Source organism: Uloborus diversus, chromosome 5 (assembly GCF_026930045.1).
Source record: "Uloborus diversus isolate 005 chromosome 5, Udiv.v.3.1, whole genome shotgun sequence".
In the NCBI taxonomy this organism is placed as follows: Eukaryota; Metazoa; Arthropoda; class Arachnida; order Araneae; family Uloboridae; genus Uloborus; species Uloborus diversus.
Window position 1 is genome coordinate 76,408,284 of NC_072735.1, and position 27,566 is coordinate 76,435,849.

The 27,566-nt window shown below is 30.6% G+C and overlaps 1 protein-coding gene across 4 annotated transcripts in view; it reads left to right on the forward strand.

The window, feature by feature from the left end:
• LOC129223343 (bromodomain adjacent to zinc finger domain protein 1A-like) overlaps positions 1–27,566 on the forward strand; it is a 142,800-nt gene that overhangs the window by 34,210 nt on the left and 81,024 nt on the right. For 2 of the 4 annotated variants that reach the window (XM_054857909.1, XM_054857911.1), the window contains exons 1-6: positions 15,202–15,244; positions 18,119–18,278; positions 20,470–20,672; positions 21,742–21,837; positions 25,120–25,258; positions 25,440–25,577. In XM_054857909.1, coding sequence (XP_054713884.1) covers positions 18,239–18,278; positions 20,470–20,672; positions 21,742–21,837; positions 25,120–25,258; positions 25,440–25,577 — 616 coding nt within the window. In that variant the 5' untranslated portion in view covers positions 15,202–15,244; positions 18,119–18,238. Of the gene's footprint in view, positions 1–9,065; positions 9,132–12,584; positions 12,684–15,156; positions 15,245–18,118; positions 18,279–20,469; positions 20,673–21,741; positions 21,838–25,119; positions 25,259–25,439; positions 25,578–27,566 lie in introns of those variants that run through there. The other 2 variants (XM_054857910.1, XM_054857912.1) reach the window with 2 other exon arrangements.

Genomic DNA, 27,566 nt, shown 5'->3' on the forward strand with positions numbered 1-27,566 from the left:
AACTAGTTTAATGAAAAGAATTAACAGTAAGAAAATTAGCACGAATGGAATAGAAATATTAGATAAACATATGATTTGAATTTTTTCAATAAATTAAGATTATTGTTTTTTTGGCATAAAAATGAATTAACTACAAACCTCCTCCAGTAATTTACAATTTGGCATTTACCAAGAATATATTTCCAAAAAAAAAAAAAAACCTTTTTGCATTATTTGAACTAAGAGTATGACCAAACATGGCGACTAAGTTCCATTTGCAGCATCGCCATGTTTAGGATGACTATGAAGGGAAAACTATCAAAGGACTGGCTATTTGGCTTATAGTTTAATCAGATGCGATTGAAGATTAAAAAATTACAACAGTTATTCGAATAAATAGAAGCTAGCCCCCGTTGTTTAAACGATTTTCAATGGAACGTATTCCTAACCGATTGCGAGTATTAGCGTCCACATGACAGCAGAAATATAAGATATAGCTTATAGAAAATATAGTAATCTAGTTTTTTCTTCTTTCAATTTAAATGATGTATAGGATTTTTAATGAAGTACAAGATTTATGGGACAACATGGAACATTGATTATGGCAAAAGAATGTTAAAACGGGGCGCTGGGGGGGGGGGGGGCTTTGTGCCGTTAAAAACAAATTGTCTTTTTAATTATTAAATTAAATAATTTGTCTTCCTATTTTGACGATTTTCAGAATAAAGGCTGTTTGAGGTAATTGGGAATCAAATAGGATTGGATCGACCTTCGAGGGTTTATGTAAAAAAAACATACAATATTGTGTTTTTTTTTTTTTTTTTCACTTTTAAAAGAGCCAAAATTTGCATAATATTTTCATACTTTCAGAATCAAGATTTAAAGTGAAACATAAAACTGTTTTAGAAAAAGAATTTGAAAAAAGTAATACAGGTATCATACACTTTTTTGTTAAAAAAAATTCCCCGACTTTTTCAGGTTTTCCAGGTTATCTTTTAGAAAATTCCAGGTTACTCGCTTCATTCAAAATTAAGTTTAAGTAACAATATTTTCAAAATAGTCAAAATTGTTCACAGTAGCAATGCGTAAGAACTGAAACTTTTTCACTTGTAAAATAATAATTTAAAAAAAACTTGGATTTTTTTTAAAAAAAATTTCTGTAACAAGTTTTTTTTTTCAACATTTTTTTCTAAATTGTTTTTATTTGTTTACTATTTGTTAAAAACAAAGTACTTTCAACCTGTTTTAGCATTTCTTTTGATGCCACATGTCATGCATATATTAGCGTTTTGCTGTAATCGATAGCAATCTTTCTCCGCTTTTGTTTTTACGATTCTTCTTTTTTATTTTCTTATTAGTATGTAACACAAAACATATTGAGCAAAGTACAAAGCTATTTTTCAGTATAAATATGATTAACTTGTTGCATCGATGGGCATACCATATGACGCATTCTAGCAAAAGTCAACATCCGTCAATCATAGGCCAATGCCAATAATCAGTTTTTTTTCCTTTTGCATATAAAGAATGCTTCATTAAAATTAAAAATTTTCATTTTTTGCACATTTGCTTTCAATAAACATTGAAATATCATCTAATTATGTTTTTGTAAATTTTTGTCTACTTCCATCTCGCAAACGACCAAATATGGCGACTAAGGAAAAAATTTAAGATAATGAGTAAATTTTTGAATTTGTAGCATAAAAGTAGTTATAAAATAATAATTAATCCTTAAAAAACTACAATTAAGACAAAATAGTCAGTTTTTAGCACATAAGCTAAATCAATTAGAATAAAAAAAATATTCTGGAGATAAAATTTTCTCATTTTTCCAAAAAATAATTACGAATTACCCCCAAAAAAAGGGCACATTTTGCGTTGTTAGCAATAGTTTGCATTGCAATAAACATCCAATGCCATTTTCGGGAACTTAGGCACTTAAAAAGTCTTGTGTAGTGCCATCTTGGGAATGACCAAATATGATGGCTACGACAAAAATTAAGAAATAATTTTTTGAATTTGTAGCATGAAAACAATTTAAAAGTATTTAATCTTTGTGAAACTACAATTCAGTTGAAAAGTTTTTATCACATTTCCGTCCAAGGCAATGAGGATAAGATTAAGTTTTAAGAACAAAATTTTTCATTTCTCAAGAAAATTACATATTTAAAATAAAAATAAAAAAAAACAAGTTGCAGCACATTTTGGGTTGTTTTCATTCGTTTGCAGTTAAAGAAAACATCCCATTCTGCTTTGTTTTTGGAAACTTAGGCATTTAACGATCGTGTCTACTTCCATCTTATAAATGACCAAAAATGGCGACTACGTTTGATTCATAGCTGAAAAGACTTTTCGATTAATAAACGATTTTCCCAATTGACCCTACCATCCGCAGGCTTGTGCTTTAGATTCAGGAAAGTGTGCTTCTCCCGTTAAATTTGTGCACAATTCCTGTTCAACCTAGGAATTTTTTCTTTGGAAACTATTGAGGGACAAAAATGGCGTCCGCGGAAGTTTTTTTCCTGGGTCGTCTTTTTTATTTAATTGCCAGTGTCATTTTGCCTCAAAAACTTTTACTTTTTTTTTCAGGAAACATCGATATAAAACGAAGATTAGAAACAAGGTACAAAATTCCCTGGGAAATTTTTTTTTTTTTTGTGGCAAAATTTGAATTTTCCCCGACTTTTCCCTGACAATTAAAGGTTTTACCGGAGCGCACGAACCCTGTTTAATAACCGTATTTTGCTGCGTATTATCTGCGGGTGGCCTATAATCTGCAGGTTCTAAAATGGGCCTGAAGGAAAAAAAAAAGCTTCGTATAATCGGAGGCGGTGTATAATACGATGTAAAAGAATTAAGTTTAAATTTAATATACCATTTGAGCAATTAAACTGAAAACGTGAAAAGGTAATTACTTTGAAGGCATAATCAAAATTAATCTGAAATATAATCTAAGATATAATGATTTCTTCTTGAAATCATGATTATAGTACGATAATTACTTGAAAAACAGAGTCAAGACAAAGGAGCAAACGCTCTAAGCTTGTGCAAATGGCTTCCTAATTCACTGTCTTCTTGCTATTTTACATGGCCTGAATCGCGTAAGAGGAACATTCAAGCAATGTAAAATAACCAACATACAGGCAGGCAGTGAGAAAGAACATGCAAGCTTTGTAAAATAAACAACATTCAGTAGGCATATGGTCTCTATCGGTTAATCCTTATTGTACTGATGCATCCATTTGTGGAGTGGCGTGGAATTCTTTTCTTGGGATCTAAAATAAAAATAACCCCCAAAAAAAGTTGGCGACTGTAGAAATTTTTTGGGGTCGCCAATTGTGAAAACTGAGTCGCCACGTGGCGTGTGGCGACCGTAAATCTTGACCTTTACTTGAAACAAAGGAGATCAGGGGCACTGTTGCTCTCCCCACCTCAAAAAAATTTAAATTACAAAAAAAAGAAGTGGGGGAGTAATCTTGATTATACGGGTCCCCTCCAAAATAAAAACATATATTAACACATTTCAATTATACTGGTGTATAATTGAAATAGATTAGGGTGTCTGAAAAAATTTAAATTTATCAAAGGGTGCCGTGAGTCGGAGAAAATTGGGAACCCCTGTTGTATGCAGTTCTTTTCTAACGAGTATTATTTAAAAAAAACCGCTCAGTGCGAAACACTAAATGTTTTTTCTAGGGAGCCACAGAAGTTTGTAACAAATATGAGAATTAGGGTATAAATTGAAACTTTTTATATAGAAAACAGTGGAAGGATTTCCTACAACACTTTTGGAAGGATGCCACCATAACCAATAAAGACCAAAAGGCAGCACCGAAGATTTTCTAAAGTCATGGTTTTACAACTTAAATTTTTAAAATTTTTCAGCAGACAGCCCTCAAATCCCCATTGAGAGCCAAGGAAGGCCCTTTGTCGATTTTAATGACTGGCCCCCCTTCTCTCAACATATGAAACTTATACCGTTCCGACTCCAAGCTTTTGTATTTTTTTAAAGTTTAGTGTTAAACAAGTGCAAAAGAATTCTGGAGATCTCAAAACCCTATCCATATTGTCAAAGATGGCAATTATATAATTGAAACTTCTAAAAATTCCAGGTGTAGGGGGACCCCCCCCCCCCACCTAATCATTAATGGTGTGGGGGCCCAAGGCTATCTCTAATGATCATCTAAAACTTTGTTTTTTATGACTACTAGTTTAGGAATTTTTAGGGGGAGAGGAACCTCAGACTACAATTTTGTTGTGTGGAAACATAATACTAATGAAAAAGTATTATTAAACATTGTTGATAATGACAATGTAATAATTTATGAAATTATAAGTTAAATATACTAACAAATTAAGCTGTTAGAATACTGCATTAAAAAAAGGCAAACATTTATTATTATAATTAAAAATTTTAAATATCAAATTTGTAGAGTCACTTTATGTTATTTTTTTGTATCAAAATCAAGTAATTTTTTTGCTGCATATTTTTGAAATGTGGTAGAAAAAATGTAACATTCTATTGGTTTTACTCTTTTCTTGTAATAAAATTAATAAAACTTCAAAAAATGTTGGTTGTTTTTGGAAACATTCAAAAATTAATTTTATTTGTGTCTAAAAATGTTCATTTTTTTAAAAATTGATTTCGCTTCTAATTTTCAAGAAATATTTTAAGCTTTCTTGTTATAAATTTTAATTCCAGTGTTCTGTGAATAAGAATAATATCTTTTTTTACTTTCCTGTGTAAGATTCCTTTTTATTGAATGAAAGAAAGATAGTTTAAAAAACTTTTTTTTTTAATCAAGCAGTAAAAAGCATTTGTTCATATCGGGTGATTTACAGATTTAAATTGTCAAGTGGATACTTCATAAAACCAATAAGACTTCGTTGGTTAACATCCTTTTCATATATTTGTTATTGTTTTTTCAAAACCAAGTTCCGGCACTTCCTTTACGTAATCATCTGCTTTGCTTCCCTCCCTACACCTGTCTCTTATCACGTGATGGGAATCAGCCAATGGAAACAGTTGGCGCGTTTTACCGTCCCGCTTTGCCGCGAGGGCTAACTGGTCAAATTTGTTGTGATATTTCGTAGAGTATATTTTGCTTATTTCCCGAGTTTTAAAATGTTTTGATTAAATAATCTTTTAAAAATTGTAAAACAACGAAAATGGTGTTAAATAAATCACGGAAATCTGAAGAACTGCAAAACGCCGCGAAGTCTTGTAAGAAATTGACAGATTTGTGGTATGTTTCCAATTTTCATTGATCCCACTTAAATGATTTCACTTTTGTGTTAAATTAAGCATTTAAAAAGAGATTGTAGATTAATATTGTTTACAATAAAACTAATTTTACTTGTTTTGTGCATCTGCTATTTTGTTTGTAGATTATAATATTTTTGAATAATGCATGGTTCTGTTCAAAATCAGTTTGAGTAATCTTCGTTGGTGCTTTCTGTGTATTTCGAATGAAGGAAAGGAAATATTTGTTATTTCACTGGTAATTATTCCATGTGACCCAAATATTTAAATTTATTTCGATCATTGATCTTAAATTTATTGAAATATATCATGTACCCCAGTCTTGATTTTGCCTTTTATAATGTTTGTCTTTCGAATTATTAAAACCTGAAACTTTCTAATAAATCAATAACTGAGAAGATTTTGTAAATCACATTATTATGGTGCTTATGAATAAATAGACTTGACTTTTTCTAAAGGAAATGTACTTTTGTTTTTAAAAATGAGGAAAGGAGTTTTTGCCAAGTTTATCAGTTGTAAGATTTTTTGCTTTACTCTCCCCCCCCCACCTTATCTATATTTCCCGGATAACACAACTATTTATCTGTTCTGATTTAATGTTCCTGATGTGTATGTGCTATTATAATACACATATTTGGTCATCTCATCAATATTTGCTTAGCAGTAGGACCAGTAAGAAATTTATATTTTGTACCATATTTATCTGTAATTACTTCATTTCTTAAATTTAAGTTGATTGAATTTAAAACAATACATTAATAATCAATCGTTTATAGTTTAAATAGGTTTTATATATTTTCTTTATAAATAATATTGTGCCAATTTGTATTCCAAATGTAACACTTAATCACAAAGTTAATTGTTTTTGAGCCATCAAATGTAGATTTTATACTCTTTTGGAGAATTCTTATTTGGGGGAACTCAAGGTTTTGATCCTTGCATTAATTTTTAAATTTTAAGGTATTTTCGAAGCATTTAAGTTTTTTCATTTGAGGCAATAATTTGACATAATTTGCTTCTGGATATTAGAAACTATACTTAAAAACCATATACCTTTAGCATTTTTTTGTCTTTAATTTGGTTTCATATTTTAATTTAAAATATTGTAGTGATGCAAATTCATATGATATTGGTCATTTGCTAGCAAAAATTGCTGTTATTATTAAAATCTTGCTAACTTATCAATTATCCTATTAATTGCTAAGGGTCCACATATGTCATGTTATGTCTGAACTTTGCTTTGACTTATGGAGCAAATTAAAGTGCAAAACATAAAATTCTTAGTGATGGAAATTATTTTCTTTCCTCCTACTCCTAGTTACATGATAAACTTTAATCTGAATTCTGCTGAGGCCCTTTTGGAAATTAAATTTATAGCATTGAAAGTTTTGTTTCAATATGTGCAAAATTTATTTACAAGCAAAAAGTGATGGATTGGAAGGGGAAGGGACAAACTTTTGTGAACAGAAACTCGACACCTATAGATGTTAATCAGGCCTTTGTGAGAGTAGTTGCGTGGCTACCAGGTCTCCAGATTCATGCAAGACACTGCTGAATTTTGATGCCTTCTCTCAGTTAAAGTAAATATATCCAAAACTTTCTTCAAGCATCGAAATTCCGAAAAAAAGATAATTTTCAGTGATTAATGGTACCACAGTGGCAAAGACAACCTTTCCATACACAATATAAAAATTGCATGTCATTTTTAAAACATTTTATTTAATTTTCCTTTCTTTTTAAAATTTTTATTTCGCAAAAAATGTAAAAGGCTTTTCTTATAAAATTTTTCTTTGAACTTCCTAAATGTTTACCTGGTGTTTGTATAACTTATAAGAGAGAAAAAAAATTATGTAACTTTTTAACGTCAAAGTGTACAAATGGTAATTTCAATTTCTGAATTTTAGGTCCTATATAGGCTAAGGCTTAGCCTAAGAAATCCCTACTTATATTTGAAAATCCATTTCACTCTCAAACTTTTGTCACGACTTCTATTTGTATAAAGTGACTCTGAGCTTTTAATGTTGCCAGCTGTGCAGTTAAATACATTATTTGGATTTTCTGTTCCCATAATGGGAGTTCAAATATCCTAACTTGGAAACCACATGAATGGTGTAATAATGAAAAAAGTTTAAATAAGTAGCATCTGAAAGAGCATCTTGAGAAATACTTCTGACGAAAAAATTATTCGCTTTCATCTGCCGGTGAAGTATATGTTGCCAAAATTTTAAGGAAAGTGACTTAGTGAGAAATTGATCATGTAATGTCACTGCCTGCATCCATCTACAAATCATATGAAAGATGTGTTCCATTAGTGTCCATAACTCTCTAATTCTTGTAACTTTTCTTCAAATTTCAGCAGACTTTACCACCTGGATTACCGAAGAGTTCTGGGAACTATTTTTAGGAAATGACTGAAAAAAAAATGTTATAAATTTCTTGATTCCATTAAAAAATTTTGCTGGGACGGTTTTGTCCACCTGTGACAAAAACGTGCCAACCCTAGTTTTATATTTGTGTTGGGTTTGTCTTTTAGTTCCAAAAAGTACTAATTTTACTTAATTTTTTTATAGAAAATATTTGTTGTCTTTAACTTTCAATTTGCAGGGGTCGAAGTAGTCCTATATATCCTATATTTCTTATATTTTCAAAAAAAGCATCAAAATCATCCTATATTTCCTATATTTTTCAAAAATGTCCCATATTTCCTATATTCCTGTTTTTTACCCAATATATCTTTTAAAAGGAACAGTAAATAAACATTCTGACATCGGATTTTTCGTTTAAAATATGTGCCCAAACGAATTTCAAATTAAAAAACTCAACTGACTAAATCCTACAACAGGCATCTTCACTCATTGGCTACAGCAATGAGACGTCACTCTATAGTGGGTGGAGTTTCGAGAACTAAATCTGAAGTTGGTTTTAGAATTTTGCGTTTAGGGGGGGGGGCAACAGCCATTTGTTTTGTTTTCCATCATGGTTTTTGTTGGTGTATTGGTATATTTTGTGTTAAGTGCATTTTCTGATCGGAATGTTCTAATCTTCTTTTTGCAATTTTTTTTTTTTTTGTGGAATTTTGGGATCGTGGAATGTTAGTTCCTTATGATGTTAAAACGTAGTTTGTGGTAATAAGTGGAATTACAATGGTAAAATTGCATCGCTCAACAAGATTTCGTGTGGAGTGGTTGAATCAGGAGGACATTAATTGTACAAATTTTGGTGCATGGTGCACTAAAGGAAAAGATGATTTTACCGCTTTTTGCAACTGTTCAGTGCCCATAAGCAATAGTGGATTTTCGCAATTGAGGCTGCATGCTAAAACATAAGAGTAAGGAAAACTCTAAAAAACATCAGAAGGATCCTTCTCAAGCTCTGTTTGTTCTTAATACAAGTGGTAAAGGGTTCAGTTTAGATATAAAATCAAAGAGCAGTGGAATTAGTACTTGGGTCATAAGTGGGAAAGAAAAAATAAAAATTTATCTTTGTTCAAATTTTGTTTAGTTATTTAGTCTGTAAAGTACACTGTTTTTTCAAAAATATTTCTTTCAACTACAGGAAAGTCATTTCAGATGTAAGTTATAATTTTGCTTGAAATTTTTTTTACACGAAATGATTGATAAGAATAACTTAATAATATATGATATGTATTTCTTTTTCCATAGCAAAATTATTCATATAATGTGTCCTATATTTTTTGTGGAAAATGTCCTATATGTGACAAGTCGATCACTTCTACCCCTGAATTTGCGAACAATATTAATAACTGATGACAAATAAAAATGTAGTTATGTTTTATTAATTGATACTGTTATTATAGGAAAAGCTGTGAAGTGACTCGAGTGATACCTCCTGAGAAACCTGTTAAGTCGCCTGCAAAACCAGATGCAAAGTATTGTTTATATTTTTTCTGGAATTTGAATTTAATGATGAGAAAATTACTGCATGCATTCCAAACTATCATTATTTATAGTTTGCTTTTTCCTGGGATGTAATGGTGGCTAAGGGTGCTGTTTCATGTCTCGGGGCTCTTGTCTATGTTAAAAACCTATTTAAATTGTCGTAAGTAAGTTTTATGCCCTCTAATTAGGGAAATATTCGGTTTATAAATAAAGAATCCTACTTAGCAGAAATTCAGTTATCGCGGTAAAGTCTGGGACAAATTGACCATGATAAACTCAGGGATAAGATTTTGTCGGAATTCCGGCTTTTTCTGTTGGTTTTAAAAACCTTTCCTCCTTTTATGCCTCTTTCAGGCATTTTTCTCAAAAATTGGAAAAAAGGAGATTTTTTTTTAATTTTCGGTTTCCGATTTCTTATTTGTTCTATTTTTCCCCCTTGAATCTTCATCCTCCGCGATATCTGCCAAAAACGTATGTTTTGGAATCATGCCAATGACGTCAAACACATGCTGCGCCGAAAGTTGCATGCCTAGTTTGAAATTTCAATCTTTTTGCATCCTGCAAGTAGGTTTTTTACTATATGCTACCTTATATCTGCTTATTTTATTCATCATTTCAATAATATTTTTATTTCTTTAATTTATTTTAGAAAAAATGCAAAAGTCGATGCAAATGTGGCTTAGCACCCACAGTCTCGATTTTTTTTTCTAACTTGGCATGGTTACTTTTTTTGTGCATTTCAGAAAGTGTAAAAAATATTTATGGTGAATCTCAAATGGTTAAGGCTTTACAACCTGTTAAAAGTTTTGAGATTTCATGATTAAATGAGGCAGCTGCTAGTTCTTTTTATTCCGAAATTGTATTGGGAAGTTTTCAAAAACAAATTTTGGGTTCCAATGCAAGGAAAAAGATAACCAATCATTGATATACATATGTATTTATTTTCAATTCTTACTATGAGAAGTATGTTCTACCACATAAAGAAATTTTAGATTTTTATCTCTGTTGTAAATTTTTACTTTACAAACAGACCTAATTTTAAAATTTATGTTTCACTTGTTTAACACTATAAACTCAAATGTTTTTAATGAAAAAAATATTTTCCTCTTAAAAAAATATGAAAAATTGACACTATTATGTGATGCAGCCAAGATTGAACTCTGGCTCCCCCAACCCTTTGTTCAAGGACTCAGATGTTAGAAATTGTTGCCTCTTTTCCAAAATTTAGATTTATTTATGAATAAACACCCTTTCAAGAAATGGTAAAATGCAGCAAATTGTACAAAATTATTACTCATACTTAATTAAATACATATTACCTTTAAAACAGGTAAATTAGCCATTTTTTGTTGAATTTTTGAATATCATGGCTTCCAGGTTCTAATTTGATTCAGTTTTGGATATCATACCTTTCACGAAATTTTTTTTGGACATCATCCCTTTTACGAAATTTTTTTGGATTTCCTCCTTTTTGCTCTCTGACCACTCTCATCCCTGTAAACTGGGTTGACTGTAGTGCTGCACCAATAAGCACTTAAACAAAGTACCAAGTACTCTTGCAAATTACCAAGAGTTAATCATATGAAGAAAATAAAGTTTGGTCTCCACAATGAACAATTGTAATTATTGGAATATCAATATAGATCTCGAGCGTATAATCTCTTCATAGTGAATATATATATAAAAGTAAGGTTTTAAAGAAATTCTGGAAGGAAATCTGTGGAGGGCCTGCGTCTAGGAGACCCCTAGCACCTACAGCCTTGAAATTTTGTACAAAATTACTTTGAGCCTCGGGGTGTGCACCTTGGGGCTTTATTTTTTAAAATAGAGCTAGTTTTTTTCTTTTATATATCACTGGAAAGGGTAGAATTTTCTGCGTTCTACACAATTTGTTTCAAAGCTCTGACTTAAATACGGCGAGAGTTATTTGCGTTTTTAGCTAGAACTTTTTTAGGCGAAGCTAAAATTTAGGCACTACTTTCTTCATTTAATTTATCAGTAGAAAGCGAAGGAATTTTCCTTAGTTTTCTTTTTAACACCACTGGAAAGAGAGGCTTTTTTTACTCTGGATCTAACTCGACCTCTGGTCGAAAAACTAGGCTTTTATCTCCAAAGGGAAAAAAGTTACAAGCCGTTAAAAAATCAAGTTCGAATAATTTCATATCCATTAAAATTACTGATGTTTTATTGGGTGTTGCCGTTGGGCTTTTCGATTCGCATGTTTCTTCTTGCTTATTCATGAACTTTAAGAGCTTGGAGTTTAACCGAAAATCTTAGGCTCAACTCAATTCAAGCCCCGAGCTAAAGAGCAAAATATATTACTAGAGACCATGAATATGAAAGCGACTTTTCAAACGTACAAAACTGCAGTTTTGCAATGCTCAGGAGCCCCTTAGCCCTTACAGCTCTGCAAGTTAATACAAGTTATTTTGAAACCCGGGGAAGAGGTGCTTTTTGATCCAAAGTGAGCTCATAATGCGTTTTTTTAATCTGTTTCTTTCCAACTGACAATTAATTTTTTTTCTAATCAAATAAGATTGCGAAGCAATCTTCAGAAGTTAGCGAGCAGGGGGCAGAACCCCCTAGTCATTTATATTAAAAAAATGAAATTCTATTTATGACTCCTTAAAGGTTTTAAGCTAGAAACTTAGATAGAAAAATTATTTCTAAACTATATGGAAAAATGTATTATTGAACATGAAATTTAAGCTATTTTGTCAATCTATTATAGCTCTTTCTATAGCTAAACTTTACACTTATAAAAAGAAAGTTTACAAAAAAAAAAAAAAACTGAAAAATAATAGGCTCTATAAATCCCCCCCCCCTCCCCCTCTGAATTGTACAATGTAGAGCATCAATGTTGTATTAAGCTTTAAAATCTCTACAAATTTATTTGGTGAAAAAACACAACCTAAAATTTTCCTTTTAATTTTAGATGTGGAGTTTTATTTAACTTTCTACCTTTTATGTACAAAGTCATTTTATGAGTATAGTAGCTGACTTGTACTAGTACTTGTACTCCATCCCCCCCTTCAAAAGGAAAGCTGTCAAAAAAAAACGTCAGTTTGAAAAGTAGATGATTTTTTTTTTTTGAACTTTTCAAATTAGCGTTTAAGTTGCTCTATTTTTTTTTCTTTTTTTAAGAAAACTTTGAATGTGCCTTTAAAAAATCACAAAATCAATGCTGATTTAAAAAAAAAAAGCATTCACAAAAATAGGTAGTGAGAAAAAATCCTAGATTGTTCCCTGGTTTAAAGTATCTAATTATATGTTAACAAATGCTTGGCTATGTTTTTCGATAGCCGCTCTTGTGTTATGTATAAACCTTGTTTATTAGAGAGGAACATTTTGTGCCGGTAATTCAAAATAACGAATAAAAAATTCATTTGGTTAAGCATTATAGCCATCATGTGTATATTTTCTTTTTTTTAATCTAATTTTAGAACGAGAAAACCAAAAGAAATCAGTCCATCAAAAATAAAATATGAAGTTGTCAATTATAGCACTGGAAAAACTACTGTTGCCAAAGCAGATTGCATCAGGTAATATGATGTCTTAAAATTTTTTTTTTTTTTTTTTTTGGAATTATTTTAAAACTGAAGTTATAATTTTAGATGTTTTAGACATGAATGCTGAACAACATGCATGCCATATTACGGAAAGAGAGTGACCTAGTTTTATCACCTGATTGAGCATAAAATTTCTCTACTGTGATCACAGGGATGTTTTGGCTGTACAAAGGGAATTTCTCGTCTCCCTTTTTTTATTAGTAGATTGAGTACATAGTCCAACATAGAGTATTAGCAGTGAGACAATAAGACTTTTCCGCAAAACTTTGAAAAATATGTTTAGAACAAATTCTGAGGTCATATTGCTCACACATTCCGTTTCTCTGTGGCAGATGATCGAGAAACTTTTAGTCAACTTGATTCTATTGGTTGCAATTTTGATATGTTCTAATGATTTTCATGAGTTTGTAATAATATAAAGTGTTGTAAGATTGAAGAAAAATTTAAAAGCAACCAAATGTAAATTTAACATCTGAATGTTTACTCTTACATTAAAATTACTTTGAAACTTCAATGAGAAAATTAACACATAACAATATAAATTAATGGTACTATACTATAACTTCTATTAATTGCACAAAAAATATAATTATTTATTTACCAATTATCAAAGATTTGTTTGTTTGCTATTGGTTTGTTGAATGTTAAAGTGTTTGCCAAACCTAATATCCCGGTAGCAGAAACTGCGAGACGCGAGACGTACGTCGCAGATTTTTCGGCTGCCTGCAGATAATTTTACCAAAGAACAAAAAGAAAGAAAAAATAAATAAATAAAAGGGAAAAAGAAAAAAAAAAAAGAAATACAACTTGGGAAAGATCGTTTGGAGATCGCTTTTTGAGCGATGGATGCTTCAGCATTTCAGCTAGAAACATAGTCGCCATATTTGGTCATTCACAAAATCGAAGTAGAAAAGTGCAAAAGTTTTCAAAAACAAAGATGAATTGGATGTTTTATTTTTCTGCTAAGAAACGAATATAACTTAAAATGTGCAGCAAATCTTTTTTTTAATTTTTTAAATAATTTTCTTGAGAAATGAAAAATTTTATGTGAAAATTTCACTTTATCCTCATTTCTTTGGACTCAAAAGCGCTAAAACTTTTCATCTAAAGTTTAGTCTCATGAGGATTTTTATTTTTAAAATATTTTTTTGCACCAATTTCAGAAATTTATGTCTAAATTTTTAACGGAGTCGCCATGTTTGGTCATTCCCAAGATGTTGGTACGCAAGACTATAGCAAGACTCATGAAGTGCCTACGTTTTCAAAAACGGAATTGAATGCTTATTGCAATGCAAACTGTTGAAAATTATGCAAAATGTGCCATTTTTTTCGGATAATTCTTAAGTATTGTCTTTAAAAATTCAAAATTTTATCTTCTGAATATTTTCTTATCTTCATTTCTTTAGAGGCTAATGTGCTAAAAACTGACTATTTCACCTAAATTGTAGTTTTTTAAGAATTTTGAATTTATTACTACTTTTATGTAACAAATTCAAATATCTATTTATAACCATGAATTTTTCGCGTAGACGCCATGTTTGGTCATTCGCAAGATGGAAATAAACGATACTATTACTTACTCAAGTTTCCAAAAACAGAATTGGATATTTACCTCAACACAAACTATTGAAGATAAAAAAAAATGTTCAATAAATCTTTTCTTTCTTTTTATAAAATAGTTTTTTTGAAAAATGCGAATTATTATATGCACAGTTGTATTTGATTCCTCAAATTTGTCAGGATTCCTCATCCTGAGTAGTTGATCCTCATTGATTTGAAGGCTTTGCTATAAGCTAAATATTTCATATAAAGAGCAGTTTCCTGCCAACTTCTCATTTACTGTTTGAAAAAATTTAAAAACCTATTTCAACGCAAATTTTCCATATTAAAATTAATATGTCTCGAATAATTGTTTTTCAAAGTGTGTAGAGTTCTTATTCTTTTTATGAAAGTGGTGCAGGCTGTTGCCTCCCCCCCCCCTTAATGCTTTAAAACTCAGCGACAGTGGTGGCCACTACGTTTTTCGGGTCTAGTGGTCACTGGCCAGTTGGAAAATTGTCCAAATCTTGACCTTCACAAAGGATTTGTGTATTTTATGAAAACTTAAAATAAAACTAATAATAATGCTGCAGATTATTTTCAACTACCGAAAATAGTGTCGCAGACTGGCTAGAAAGTTTCTGCTACTGGGCCTAATATGCTCTGTTTGTCTGCGGCCTGCCGAATATGCAGTTTAACACCAACCAAATACATCATGCATCTCTAATAACAATGTTTAACTTACTGCCTGTACAAATCAAATTTAACAATTATTTCTTGAAGGGGATGGAAATAGTACAATTACAGAGATTAAACAATGAAATTGTGATGAAATGTCAATGAAAAGTGAATTAACATAAAAATCAAGTATGTACATTCATATTCTAATTTAACTATTTCATTTCAGCCGACCTAAAGGAACATACACCAAGCCTAGGAATAAATTATTTTTAAAGCATCATACTCAACCAAAAGATGGTGTGTGGAAAGTTAAGGTATTTATTGCTTATGTATATTTTTTTTACCAATAAATTTTGATGGAACAAGAAGATTGTATTGAAAAGCATAACTGATTTTCAGTCAAAACTTTCCAAATACATTTTATTTGTAAATGTAATCAACCAAAAAAAAAAAAAAAAAATAAGTAAATAAAAATAAAGAAGTCTTCATTTGACAAGAAGGTTTAAGTTCAGTAGATGCTAAGTTTTCTCTGTAACAAGTAGGTTTGTTGTAAACAAATTATTTATGTATGGATAATTTTTGATTAACTGTTCAAGTGCTCATAGGAAATTTCATGAAATTCAGTTGTGATTATATATTGTCTTTCAAAATAATTTTTCATTGAAAAGATATAAGAATTTTATAAGCATAAATTTTCTTAAAACTGCATATAGGAGTTGACCTTGTAATTAGGGTATAAATATGTAAAATATAAAGGTTGTTCAGTAACCATATGCATCAAATGCAGTAGTTTATGATATTGGTCCAATAAATGATCCACGTTTGTGTGACCCAGGGTGCTGAATATAAATCAAAAAATACTAGAAATTTTAGCCCTAACTAGTTTTCCCAATTTTAACCCTAAACAGTAAGATTTTCAAAAAAGAAAAACTTACTATTAATGTTTTTAAAGCATACTAAATTTGTAACAATATGAATCTAGAACTGTCTCTTTAGACCCAATAGCTTCTGAGATCACGTCTTTAATGTTTTTTTTTTTAACCTCGCGAATTGTAGCAATATTTTGTCATTCTGAATGGCTTTATCTCGGAAACGTTTGGGTCTAAAGAGATAGTTCTAGATGCATATTGTGGCAAATTTAATCTACTTTTAAGTGGTTCAGAAAAGGTATTATTGAAAAATTAGTCGTTTCGGGTTAAAATCGAAAAAAAGGCTCCAGTGAAGTTTTATTTTATTTTCGATTTTTGACTAGGTTGCTTTTGACGTTTGAGGTCCCAAACTTGATTACTTATTGGATCAATATCATAAACAACTCCTTAAAAAATCAGAACTATCGGATCTGATGCAAGGGGAAGAAGGTTACTGGACTAACACTTGTGTAGAAAAGGTTTCTTTTCTTTAGTGTAACGTACATCAGATTTTCACTGCTGCAAAATCAGTCCTATTTTAACTTGGTGATAGTTTTAAGTTAACCGTTTTCTTTTTTTTACAGGGTGGCGACAGATCAGGGAGATCAGGGAACTTTATTAATCAGGGGAAAGTCAGGGAAATATCATGGAATTTTGAAAAAATAACAAAAATCAGGGAAAATTGATTTAATGAAGAAAAAATAATTTTTTTTTTTGCTTTACAAAATTAAGTACTCTAATTCCCTATGCATTTTCCGCCAATTATCTGTTTTAAAAAAAAGTGAAATTAATGAGGTGCGATTATACACTGCCGCATATTTGTGCATCTTTTTTCCTCAACGTCAAAGTATTGAATCTTACTTATTAACCACAGGATGAACTTCCTAAGATTGCTTCTGTCTCTGTTAGGTTGTTTATTTTACCTAGCTTGAAATTTCCTTTCACGCTTTCAATCCTACGAAAAATAAACAACCATACAGGCAAAGAGTAAGCCTTCATTAATGCCTTAGCTCCTTTGCCTTTATTCCATTGTCTCGAAGTAATTAGCGTACTGTCATCATGATTTCAATAAGAAATCTTTGGTTTTTGAATTAATACTGGTAAAAACTTAAAAGTTATTACTTCTTCGCGTTTTAAATTTAATTGCTAAAATTGAACTTTCAATAAAATAAACTTAGTTTTTTGCCGTTATGATATTTGTTGTCACCGCAGATTATAAAGGTTTACTTTTCTTCAGACTTAAGTGATTCTTTTATTTTATAACCAAGTTGTAGTCTTCTTTTATATATTTTGAAATTAACTAATTTCTTTTTTTTCTTCTGTTTTTTTCTTATATTTCAAAGTTGTTTGTTACAAAAGCAATCTAAGATTTTTTTTCGTTACATACTGAAATCATTTGAAATAGAGTTAACTTGTGTACTTAAGAAAATATCTTATTTTTTTTACTGTTAAAATGCTGTATTCATTCATTAAAACCTATGTTCTTGATTAGAGAAAAGCTCCCTATGAACGAATGTCAAATGGTTTCATCTGTTTTGCATAAATATGTCAATTAGTTATATAAGAATAACTACATTACTTCTATTCTTTCACTATTACTTGTTATTCTTGCAACAATTATTATACTGTTTGAAAATTTAGTTGAAAATAATTTCAATTACTTTTCAGTTCTATCATAAATACACATAGGTTTTAAAGAGTGATTTTAATAATTTCGTAAAATTCTTATGCTAAGTGGTTTCTGGAAGTCAAGTTTTTTTTTTCTTTAATTTTCTATAATTTTTCCATGTAGAAAAATTTAATGTACTGTTTTGTAGGGGTTTTTTTCCAAAAAAATTGACTTAAAATGGTTTTTTAACAATTTTATTAAAAAAGTAGCATTATTTTAAAATATATCTTTAATTCAACAACTTTACACAACTTAAAATGTTTAAAATACTGCATTTTATACAAACATACAATGGATTTAAAGTAGAGCAAAGAAAGAAAACCATTATCATTGGTAACGTAAATCAGGCAAATTTGGTGAACTTAATCAGGGAAAAGTCAGGGAACTTTTTTTCACAGTTCCTGTTGCCACCCTGTTTTAGTTTGCTCTTATACAAATTTGTTTTTTAGTCTTTGTTTTTCCTTGTGTTGTAATAGTTGAAGAACTAAAAAAAAAAAAAAGATTTTTAGACTTCTTCAATGTCAGCTAAATGCTGTTAATTGTACATGACTATTGATAATTTTTTTCTTTTGATCTGTCCATAAATCCATTTTATTTATTATTTTAAACAGGATGCAGTTATAAAAAATAATCATCTTCATGAGTTTCAATTTAATGAAGCCTTCTCTGGACCACTTCCGGGTTATGCTGTGTCATCGCCAGTCAAAAGTAAAGGAACTTCACCTGATAAGATGGAAAAAAATACTAACAAAAAAATTCTTGATTCTTCTGGTAAAAGATGGCAATATACTTTTGTTTATTCATCTTACTATTGCAAGGAATTAATGATTGTGAGCTTAAAAGGAAAAAAAATATCCAACTTAAAGCACATATAAGTTCTGATACACAGACTTCAAATAGTTTTGAACTATATTCCAAAACACTCAAATTTCATTAATTTTGTCACTTGAATGATTATCTTACATGAGGGATGCAATTCTAAAATTATTTTAATAAATTCTTTTCAACTTTTTTCATTTTTGATGCTTATTAGTTTTTGTCAAGATGCAAATAAGTGAAATTTATTTTTATTTTTCTTAAAATCATAAATCAATCAAAATTTTCAGTAAAAATTATGTTTTTGTCAAAAGTCATAAAGTTAAATGCTGAATCCGGTGGTTAAATTCTATTTTTGCTCCGATTAGGTTTATTGTTACTGATAATGATTTCCATATACTTTTAAAATCTGATTATAAAATACAGTTGGCTCTATTTAATGACTTTCAAGGGACCACCAAAAATCGTCAAGTTGAGTATGTCCTTTGCCTCTAAAACTACAGTGGAGCATGCAGGACTGTGAAAAGTTGTCTTTAAATAGAAAAAGTCGTGAAACAGAGCCAAACGTAATTTTATTGAAATTACTTCTCTCTCTTGCAATTTTTACACTTTTGAGCCTTCGTTTCAAAAGTTGCAATCTTTTTGCATCCACTATAAAAGTTTCATTTTTGAAATTTTTTTTCATTTTTTATTATTCCTATACTTGGTTAAGAGACAAACAAGTAAGATTTATTTTTATGTTTGTGTAGAATGTCAAAATACGTAATGTTTAATTGCAGGCTTATTTTTATCGAGTGATTTAAGTTTTTAATCGTTAACTAATATTTTACTCCAATATTAATGAATCTAAAGTCTTAGATGCAGTTGTTTCTTGAATTGATTAAGAGAAATATGTACTGCATCTATGAGGGAGAAACTAGAAATTTATTGCAAGCCTTTTGATTTAAGTTAAAAAACAGCCTTGTTGTTGGCGCAAAGCATAAAACATTTATATTATTTATATTTTTGTTAATGATATGTTTTAAATGCATTCAGAAATACCAGTACAAAAAAATAGAATACCAGGTTGTAGCTAATTATTACTCAGTAACATTTTAATTGTATGCACAATATTTTGACCAAAGAATCTACTGAAATATGAGAGGTGTCTCAATTTTATCTAAAGCAATTTGTTAATATTAGGAATATTTAAATATTAAAGGTCTTGAGCCCTTTTTTTACTAAAAGTTGTCAAACTTTGTTTTTGAGTGCGTTTCTTTTTTTTCCAGGGTTGCCAACTGCTCCACAAAAAAGGCAAAACTCTGCAGCTCCGCAAATAAGTTATTTTGCTCCACATTTCCCAGTCGAAAGTTTTCAAGCTTAAATTTTGCTATTTCATCATAACAAACATGTAAATATGGGCAATAAAGATGCTTATACTCAAAGATATATGGGCAATAAAGATGCTTATACTCAAAGATTGAAATAGTGTTTAAAGCTGTTTTATTATTTTAAAAATAATTTAATTTTATCCTCATGCTTAAAATGATTTATAAAAGCTATAAAACTTTTAACTAAGTGGTTTTAGTTATTTTTATTAATTTTTGTACAAAATACTGAACTGCTCTGCAAAATTTTAAATTGCTCCTCAAAATCACCTCAGATGCTCCTCAAATTGTTTCTTCAAGGTTGGCAACCCTGTTTTTCTTTAATAAATTTAATCCTGAAAGTTTAAGTCTTGAAACATGTTTGTTGGCTTATTTACAATTAAAAATCAATGGTGTCCCCCCCCCCTCCCCGAATCAAAAGTTGAGCATTTCTGAATGTACAATTTATATAGATATTTTACTCTCTCTATAGTTCCTGGTTTCAGATTTTTTTAAAAGTAGTCTTCCTGTGTTTTTTAATGAAAAGTAAAGTGATTGTTAATGGAAAAAAATTCTCCATAATTTAGTAATATTTTGATCATTTGCAAGATGTTAAATTAATATATTGTATTTTCCTAGTTTTATAAAAATTACTCATTCTTGTCAACAGACCTGGACAATTTCCAGGTGTCAGGCTGCCCGGGCGAGTAAACAAATACTTTCACGACTAGTTTTTTTTATCTTTTCAGAAACATTGCACTGAATTTTTCTGTTAAAGTTTTAAACACATTGCTTTATAGGTAAGAAGGGTGTTCAGAGTAAGTTGAATTTTAAGAAAGAAACAGTTGAAGAAAAGAAAAAGTCAGTTGAAAAAACAGCTCTATCTGAGAAACAAAGACTTGCTGCAGAAAAAGAGAGGCTAAAAGCTAAGGAGCTTCTTAAGAAGCAGTTAGAAGAAGAAGAACGGAAGTTTAAAGAAAAGCAGAGAATTGAAAAATTAAAGGTAAAAACAGCTGTTAGGCTCAATTGTTTTGCTTTTTAATGCATTATTAATGCTTTAACACCTCAAAGGAAGAAATATAATGCTAAGCTGTAGGAGATGTTGCTAGATTAATTAAGTTGTTTGTTTTACTAATGCTTAGTTTAGAAATACATATGCTAATGATTACAATAAGTTAATGCTTATAACCATAAAAATTCAAGTATCAGTCCTTTTTCCCCTTGATAGTAGATTACCTAAAATCAATCTGTTATGTGCATTTTTCTTTTTTAAGTCATAACATAATTCATATGAAATGTACATGGTATACATCATTTATATTTTTGTAAATGAACTGTTTAAAATTTATTCTAAGAAGATAGGTAGTATATATCTATCAGTCTGGGATGAATTTGTAAATTTTCCAGTATTAACATGCCAATGAGAAATAATTGAATCCTGAGTTTTGACTAATTTTATGTGAAAGGAAATCTGTTTTAAAAAAAAACACTATTGCAGCAGTGTTCTTGGGCCTTACGGCAGCAATTCACCCCTCCTACCAATATATACTGATCACCTGTAACGAAGTACTTCCAACTTTTTTTTTTCTCCCCTGAAATTACTGTATATTGATCTAATATTGTAAACTTTATTCTACTTATGCTAGAGTTCATTTCATAATTTTTTTTTTGAAATGCAAGTGCAACTGTTGTGGATTGGGGAACATATTTAATTTATATAATTCTAAACTACATTGAAAAACTTCTGAAAATCATTTGCTAAACAACATCTAACTACTTTCAAACATAGTTTTGGAAGTCTGGCAAAAAACGGGGCATCAAAACATATAAAAACCCTGATCAACTGCATATTTTATTCTAATTTAAAATTTTCTTTTTATTACTGATTAGTTTTGTTAATACCGATAAATAAATCTTGAGCGACTGTTCTCCTTTTAATTTAAAGAAAGAGACTGCAATCATAAAGAGAAATGTTTTCTATGAGATGCGACTGGTAAAAATAATTGAAATTTTATGAAGAATTAGTACAAAGTACAAAAATGATAAGCTTGTTCTTATTTTGATTAATTTAGGAAAAAGAGAAAAAGAAAGAGGAAAAAAAGAAAAAACTTGAATATCTTAATTCATGGAAGAAACCCAGAGATGATCTTGAGTGTGATGACTTAAAAGTAAGTTTTGTTTCCCTTAGTGAGTTTTAATCTTGACTGCTTAAGTTTAATTATGATGATTAATGCCGCAGTGCTCAATGTTTTTACACAATGCCCACACCTTATTCTAATTTGAATCTCATGAGCCAGAACACGTATATTTTTAAAGGCAGTCAACTTTTGATTGTCTGTGGAATAGGGTACAGTAACCTCAGATAATCTTCAAAATCGATGAAAAACTATACTAAGGTATGCAATAGCTTTAAAAAAATAAATAGCATGAAAACTTTAACTGATGTAAATGGAAACTAGCTGACAATGGTAACAGTGGATGTAAAAGCCAAACAAGGAGTGCTCATAATTGCAACTGCATTACACATTATAAGCAAGCAAGTCGTGCAAACATATTAACTGAAACAGATCAAGTTGATCTTAAATCGAAAACATACAGGGAAAGGATGGGGAATTTTTTCGAACAAAATTGATCTGATCGCACATCTCGCTTTTCAGTCATTTAGATCTAATGCAGTAAGTAGTGTAGATATTGGGGGTTTCAGCTGGTAGTGTAGATCAAAAAATAAAGCCAAGTTTTAACTACTCAGGTTTAAGAAGGTGATGCCATTGGAAATGAAGAAAAGTAAAAAAAAAAAGTCTTAAGTTTAATTTTTCACACGTTAATGCCTTTATGCGTTTTTGGTTCAAAATGCATAGCAATATATATATATATCTTTTTTGAAAATTTAGGAAGACCAGGGATAAGAAACCCGCCAATAACTGAGAGTTCACTCTATATTTAAATCTGTTTTGTTATCATATCAATGTGCTTATTTTATTGACATGAAGACCTCAGTTTTTTGCAAAACAAATTTTTTGCTGTTTGGTTCCAAACTTTTTTGATTTATCAAATCCCAAATAAAGACTTTTGTTTTGAACAGTTCCAGAACTTAGTTTTTGATTCATAAGAATGTGCCATATGAATCGGTTCTGCCGACCATAGGTTGGGCACCACTGATTTGAAGTAATTTCCCTCTTGTCAATATACAAACATAAGTTTCTGAAGTTCTCCTGATTTTCAACATAGTTAACTTTAAAATATTGACTCAAAAGTTTTTTTTTCCCCTCTAAAACGTCTTCAGGTTTTAAATATTATTTTTAGTTTTTGTAATAGGCTATAGGCAGTCATGCATAATATAGACGAATGCGTGAACAGAACCAGAACAGCATTTGCAGAAAATTTTCGGCTGTGCAGAAAATATTTCTAAGCTACTAACATAAGTTTTAAAAAAAGAAAAAAAAATCCCACAGTTTATTTTTGTTTCTTCCAAATATTTTCCTCTTTGCTTTTTTCTTGTCAAAAACAAACCTAAAAAATAATGATTTCTTCTTGAAATCGTGATTGTAGTACACTAATTACTTACACATGAAGACTCAAGACAAAAGAACAAACGGTTAAAAATGGAGACTGCTTCTACTATGACTGTATGGTTGTTTTTCTTTTTACGCAGCCTGAATGGCAGACAAAAATTGAAGCTATGTAACACAAACAACTTTACAGAATACGAAACGGTCTCTATTGGTGGATTCTGCTGTGAATTTAATTTTAAAGTGTTGCCGTTGAGGGAAAAAAACTCAGATAATCTACACTTCATTAATTTTACACTTTTTTAACAGACAATACATGGAAAAATATGGTATTTATATTTGCAGAAATACTTAATTTTAAACAAATGAGTAGTTTTTGTTGATTAGTTTTCAAAACGGAATGTCTTCATAAATGTTTTCAAGTAAAAAGCAGGGAGCTTATGTTTTATCTTAGTCAATAACTTGAGTTGTTTTGTTAAAAAAATAGTTTCCACACTGTATGTATTGCACTGTGCCTGCATAGTTTCGTTAATAACTGAAATGGTCTTTTTTTTTTTTTGAACAATCACAAATTGCTTACTATCCTCACTTCTCCAAAGCTGATATTGCTTTGATTTTTCAAATCATCATAGTGACATTTGTTTTTAATATTCGTTATAGTTACGAGTTGTCTGAGGTTTCATTTTATTTATATTTTTTTCAGGGCTTAATTCAAGCTGACTTTACCTAAAAAAGAAGTTTTTGTGTAAAGTTAAGTTTTTTTTTCATGTTACATTAGTTCATTGTTTAAAACGCCTGTAAAGATGAATTTCAACAGCTAAACTTGATCTAAATACAAAATTTCCAGCTTACTAACTCCCATCATTTAAGCCTAATAAGAAATAAAAATACATAACGTGGTGTGCTGTATATAATCTTTGTAATAAATGTACTGGTGGATATTTGCCAAAAATTTTTTATTCATACAGTCGACTCCCGCTACAGCATGATCCGACTTATGCAAAATGGCTATAACGGGATTCCCCCCCCCCCCCCCAGTAAAGAATTTTATTCCTAACGCGAATTCTTCATTCGCAAAATGAAAATTTTCCGAAGGGAATCGAGGTTTTTCCGTGAATGGACCTTCATCCCTTTGGCATCGCTGAGGGCGGAAGTTCCCACACCGTACTAGTCTGAACATCGCTTATACAAATAACTATTCCTCATTTTCCATGTATTTTTTTCATTCTATATGGGATAGCTGATGAAATATAATGACACCTATGAGCGCTGTTTCTTTTAGTGTTTGAAGATAGAAGGGAAAAGAGAAAGTTTCAACAACTATAGTGCATTTGGTTTTCTTACTATATAATGTATGTACCGTAGTGGTTTATTTTATGCCTTCCTTTCCCATTGATCATTGATATTGTGCATTAGAGTAGTTTTTTATGTTAAATAAAGCGGATTTTTTTAGATACAATAAATAAAAATTCAATTTTTTGTTTATGAAAGAGTAAAGTATGATTAAGAAATGGTTTTTAACAGTTTGAGGTGGTGTTTACAAGTGTCTTTAATCGTATGGGTATGTTTATAAAAGATTTTACACAAACCCTTTTCCACAACGCGAATTTTCAACTTACGCGAAGGGTCTTGGAACGCATCCCTTGTGTAAGTCGGGACTCGACTGTACTGCATCCTAGTCACCATCTCTTTTTTTATGGACATGCCTCGTATTGCCTATTCTAGAAAATCACTGGTCAATATGACCAGTGCAAATTTCTTGGCCGTTTCCATTCCATTTGTAAAAACAGCAACCCAACGAGTTGGGTTCTATCGCAATTCATGAGTGCAATAATAATTTGAATTTCAAGAGGTCAAACTTCAAATTATTTTCTTTCTTCTTTTTTTCTTCTTTTGTACAATAAATTTTTATATCATTCATTTAAAATTCATCTTTTACAGGAATTGCCTTCCTCTACACCAGTTGATTGTGGGATTCCTCAGAGTTGTTTTGGTGATGCTATAATGATTTTGGAATTCCTCAATACATTTGGTCAAAAAGTTCAAATCAAAGATGTTTTTCCTCAAGGCATCACATTTGGTAAATACTAGTATTTTCAATTAAAATGAACATTTGCAACATCTTACAAAAAATGCATCAATCAGATCTAATAAATGTTCTTAAAATAGCTGATTAAAGTCAGTGATAGATTTAAATTATAATAAATCTTAAGTATTTCTAGTTTTTATGCTTCTCTTGAAGTTTGTTGTTTTTATTGCAGAACAAATTGAAAAGGCTCTTGTGGAAACTGATATTCAAGGTGTTTTCAATGACCTGCTGCAGCTTTTCCTTACTGCAATATTTAGGTATCAAGAAGCTGAAGATGATATTGTTGACACAAAAAATACTGAAATCTCCAGTAAGAATCTTTCCTATGTGATCATTTTTTATTTTGATATCAAATATGGTGTAAAGAAATGTTCTATCTAAAGGGGCAAAACTTGCAGGCACTGTAAGGTGATTACATGAATAGCATTTCAGTTGAAAAAGCACATCTCCAATTCAAAAAATAAATGAATGACCTTAAAACGTACAAAAACGGCAATTTAGTTTCTAATATTTCTTTCACCAAAATCCAAGTGCAACCTGAAAAAACATGTAATAAAACTTGATTACCCACATTGACTTATGTATTTAATGATTATTGAACTCAACAAATTTTGTAGAAAGTCAAGTAGCACTTTCAGTAAAAATGGGGAAAGAATTAACTGCATCAAGGGTTCTCAAACTTTTTTGACACTCCGCACCCTTTAAAGAATTGAAATTTTCTCAGGTCATACCATCTCCATTATTCAGGAAAGTGTGGTTAAGACGGCTACCCTAAGGTTCAAAATCATACACACACACGCACAAATTGGTGATTCTCCAAAAACGGGTTTAAATTTCATACAGCAAGAGACTGACAAGTAGCACCAGGAGAGTTACAAAATGAATTTCTTCATGACAGGGGATGAAAATCTTCCGCTGATCCGCAAGTTTTCGCTTTTTGTATTTTTTTCGTATTTTTGCCGACTTACATGCTCTTTCTAAGGTAGAAAGGAACTTCGTTTCGTAGATGGGCACGGAAAAAGGCTCGAGAATGACATAGAAAGCGTTAGCGTTTATGCATTTCAAAATCCGATTGCATCCGCTTCTATAATGCTCGCTCATTTTTGTCTACTATGCCATCCTATCACTTAAACCTTTATAACTTTTTGTTGACTATTATTTTCAACCCTTCTTGTATGTATTTTAATTTTTTGCTGAAGACATGTATGCTTATGGTTTTGCCACGCCCATTTCACAGCCACTTTCTAGTGATCGCGCAAATACCCCCTCACCTCCCTTCTACCCCGACCTTCCCATCAGGATTCTTGCTGATACAAACATTCTTTCTTGGGTAGAAAGAAGTAAGGAACTTTTTGCTGTTGGTGAAGAGAGTGAAATAGGAGTGGAGGGGAAATCCTGGAGAGTGATGGTGGATACAATGGTTAGATTAGCTTTTGAAATCCGATTGCATCCACTTATGTAACACTCTCTCATTTTTATCTGCTATGCCATTCTACTGCTTAGACATTAATACCTTTTTGTAGACTAATATTTTCAACCCTTCTTATACTTAATAGTATTTTAATGAAGACTGCCATGCCCATTCAAAAATGTTAATCCTATTCCATCCGAGTTAACATTCTTCAAATATAGTTTTAATGCTTATCAGGCTTACCAAAGATATAGCTTTTGAAGATCTTATTAAATTATAATTTATTTTAATTGTACTGTGCTATTTTATTATGACAGACATGTAAATATAGGAAATTAAAGGTGCTTATATTCTCAAATAATGACATAGTGCTTAAAACTTTTTTCTCAATTTAAAAATAATCATTTTTGTGCTAGTGCTTAAAATGACCATCAAAGCTCAAGAAGTGTTAGATCGGGTTTAATTTTTTAATGGTTTTTTATAGAATATATCCAGCTGCTGCACAAAATTTCAAAAAGCTCCTCAAATTGTTTCTCCAAGGTTAGACACACTGATAGTGTCATTAACACGCTTTTGTTAGCTTCACTTGTATATTTGTGAGTAACTCTCCTTTGGACTAAGAGCTAGAAGCTTATTACAGTTAGTACATTCCACCAATATATGAACATTCGTGGCCGAGTGGTCTAAGACGCGAGTCTTCACTGACGTCCACCTCTGGGAATCATTGGGCGTGCGTTCTAATCCCATCTACACCAAAATTAAATTTATAATCTTGCAACTCAATTTTTGCCCACTTTTTGTGATTGAATTCTTTTAAAATTTGGAATGCAACCTCAGACCCGATGACAATGCAATATTCTGTAATCAAATTAATTTATTAACAATAAG